This window comes from Charadrius vociferus, unplaced genomic scaffold (assembly GCF_000708025.1).
Source record: "Charadrius vociferus isolate BGI_N301 unplaced genomic scaffold, ASM70802v2 scaffold12, whole genome shotgun sequence".
Lineage (NCBI taxonomy): Eukaryota > Metazoa > Chordata > Aves > Charadriiformes > Charadriidae > Charadrius > Charadrius vociferus.
In genome coordinates this window covers 1,400,682-1,404,038 of record NW_009647422.1, presented here as the reverse complement: position 1 = coordinate 1,404,038, position 3,357 = coordinate 1,400,682, and the positions used below count along the sequence as shown (strand labels likewise).

The following is a 3,357-nucleotide window of genomic DNA, read 5'->3' as shown; positions in this document are numbered from 1 at the left end:
AACTGGTACAGAAAACCATATGACCAGACCTATTTCTGTCCCCAGGAGAGGCGAGGGCAGTATTTGCTGGAACAGACAGCTGAAAAAGTGTTTCCCCACAGGGAGCTGAATGCTGCTTTTGTGTGCACCAGCAGCCTTGGGTGAAATTCCCCAGACCTCTGGATTCACACCAGGATCAAGATAAAGCGTGTTGGCTTCCGCTGCTGTGGGGGATTTGTTTTTCTGACCTTGTAGGTGTTACTTTTTTAGGCTTCACGAGAGTCCAGAAGAAGAGCCGCGCATCCTGCTGGAGTGTGACAGCGGTGTGCTGGATGCCATACAAAAACATCTGAAACTGTACAAGATCCGGAGGAAAGTAAACATCGCTCCCTGCCTTGACCTCTCTTTGTGGGCTGTTGTCCCTGGGGAGCGGGCTGGAGACATTGCCAATTCCCTCACAAAATGTGCAGACCAGGCTCTGGTTTTAACTCCTGACCCCAGAACAGAAGTCATGGGCTGGAGACTGATTACAAAGAAAGGAGCAAATCTATCGGAGATTATCCCTGGGAGTCAGATTGGAAATATTCAGGATTACCACAGGCACAGGTACCAACAAGGTAAAGCCAAGTCCTGTTTTACACTCTGTGTCACTACATTTTGGGTAATTATTTATGTATTATCACAGTTACATCTTATTGTCAGAGTCCATGCACTGTTACAAGACAGAAGAATAAATTATAAAAGGTGCATTTGTATGTCTCGATGTGTTTAACTTGTTAAGAAGTACAGGTATTTTTCCCTACTTTGAGGATAAAAGTGATCTGGTAGTTATAATTCTGTCTAGTGGCAGAACCAATATTTGGGTACAGTTTCCTATCACTAAGATTATGGGGCAGTAGGTCAGGAATGCTAACAGCAAAAGAAAACGAGGATTATTCATGTTCTTAGAGGGAAACTTTTGTGGTTTGAGTCATTTTGATTATTTTGGAATTACACACAGTCTCTGTGTTTTCCTTGTTGCTAAGGAAGGAAAAGGAAACACCCTAACGTACTTTCCTAAAAATGCATGACTGGATTCGCGGAGTTAACTCAGAGCCCAAGGGGTGGACGATTGATCTGAGAGGGAACTCGGTCCTGGGAGCCCCTGTGCCTGCTCAGAGCTCCCATTGATTTTACTGTGTCCACGCAGACAGTGGATTAAATTAATTGGCAGACTGAAAGATGATGGTCCTCTGCTTAAACCTGAGTCTATCTGGTTCATAAAAGCAAGCTGTTAATGGGCCAGACTGGGCTGGACTGTGGGGGTGTGCCGCATCCCTGAAACACCGGCACTTGTCTTGCTGTGCTGCTGCAGAAAGCTGGGTCCAACGCTCTGCTTAAAAAAAATACTGTTTTTCTGTCATTAGTCACAAAAAGAACAGCTACTTATACAGACATTCACCATTTGGACATTAACATTTGGGCTTTAGCTCTGAAGAAAATAACTCTTAGTGACATTAAAGTCTCGTTGTGGGGGGTGGGTGAGAAGGATTTTGGCACTAATGTGTACGTGGATGCCTTTGTAGGGGAGTCTGCATCGTTCGGGGTGCTTTGAATTTCCACCAGTATGTTTGTGGGGTGCTGTAAGCTTCATGAAATTAGGTTCTAGTGCAGTTCTCTGTTTACCCTTAATAGTAAGCATCATTTATGGCTAATGAATTCACTCAGGCCCAAAATGGAATACTGGGAAGTTCGTTGTTTCACACTGCTTCTTATGGCTTCTCTTGGTTTTACGACTCATAGAGGAAGCATATTCCAGAAACCTTAAATACTGAAGATCTGACCGCATTTACCTGTTGCTTTTACTTTTTTCCTAGGAATTCCTGAAGGTGTGAAAGATCTTCCTCCTGGAGTAGCCCTCCCGCTGGAATCAAACCTGGCCTACATGAACGGCATCAGCTTTACCAAAGGCTGTTACATCGGACAGGAGTTGACAGCCAGGACCCACCACATGGGTGTCATTCGCAAACGTCTGCTGCCAGTCCACTTTTCAGCTCCTCTTCCCAAGGACAGCATTCCCGAGGGCGCTGAGATCTTAACCGAATCGGGAAAATCGGCTGGCAAGTTCCGGGCCGGAGGAGGTGAACTGGGTATAGCTTTGCTGAGGTTGGCTAATATAAATGAACCACTCTGCCTAAATATAGCAGGTGATAAAGTGAAGCTCACTGCAAGTATACCCGAGTGGTGGCCAAAAACTGCTAATAAATAAACGAGGAACCACCACTCGCACATTTGCCTTATTGAGGATATATTTCGTGTGGTAAGTTTGGGAAGGCGACTGCCTTCAGCTGTCGTTTGTGGTGTTTGATGAGGGGGTGTTCCAGGATTCTCCAAATCCCTTGTGTGCACTGAATGTTTATGCTCAGAATAACCATTCTGTGATGTTATGTCTTTTTTTTAATGGCGAGCATGCTGCTCTTACCTTGCACAAGATACATACTCAGGCTAAAGCGTTCACTGCAAATTACTCCTTGCGTTGAGCTTCTTAAACTTGCTGATTGGGTGGGTTTTTTTTCCCACCACTCTTAACTTGTAATTATGTTCAGGAAGAGGAATACCTTGTCCTCCACATTTCAGACCTTGATTTTAATAAGTCATCCCCGGGGGGGCAGAGCTCAGAAACATCCCAGTCCCCAGCTTCAGTGCCGGCAGAGGGAGCACAGCCAGCAGCAGCCGGCTCCTCTGCCGCTCCTGACCTCCGTCATGCGCGCTTCCTTCACCCAAATGACCGTTTCAGAGAGGAAAGTGGTATTTTACAAAAAAAAAAAAAGGTGCACTGGTGCGTGTCCTGGGGTGACTGTTGTATTGTTGTATTACGATAAATCCATTGCGTGGTGCGCTGTGCGGAAGGGTGTGATGAGAGACATGAGCTGGTGAGACCCCATTCTGACCAAAAATAAAAATGCTCTTGCATGCATATTTGTAACAAAAAACCGTCCAAAGCACATTCTGCCACTGTTTCAGTGTCACTGTTACTGTGAAGGGGATTTGTGAAAAAATGCTCACATTGGTTAAAACTCTGTTTGCTGTAAAATGAGTTTGTGGAATATCTCATTAAAAGTTTATGGCATCAGTAATTTAAATGCGACTTGTCTGAAAGAGAAGAGAGGCCACCTTGTATTTACCTTCTGTGAAGATAGGCAATGGAATACCTTTTTGGGTTGTTTCCCGACAAGAAACATGGCTTACACTGTTCGTCACCCCTTTTGTCAGGTTTGAGATTGTTAAGAAAGTCTTTCTGCCGGAAAAATAAATGAAACTGCAGTGCTTCACCCTTTCTGGATCCTCCGAGTGCCACAAAGGCGAGACTGTGCTGCCCGCGTTGATGCAGCTTTTCTT

The 3,357-nt window shown here is 45.0% G+C and overlaps 1 protein-coding gene across 1 annotated transcript in view; it reads left to right on the top strand.

Annotated features, from left to right (window-relative positions):
* Window positions 1–2,293, top strand: part of IBA57 (IBA57, iron-sulfur cluster assembly homolog (S. cerevisiae)) — a 4,158-nt gene extending 1,865 nt beyond the window's left edge. The window contains exons 3-4 of the mRNA XM_009880515.1: window positions 235–596; window positions 1,836–2,293. Coding sequence (XP_009878817.1) covers window positions 235–596; window positions 1,836–2,227 — 754 coding nt within the window. The 3' untranslated portion in view covers window positions 2,228–2,293. The remainder of the gene's footprint in view (window positions 1–234; window positions 597–1,835) is intronic.
* The last annotated feature ends 1,064 nt before the right edge of the window (window positions 2,294–3,357 follow it).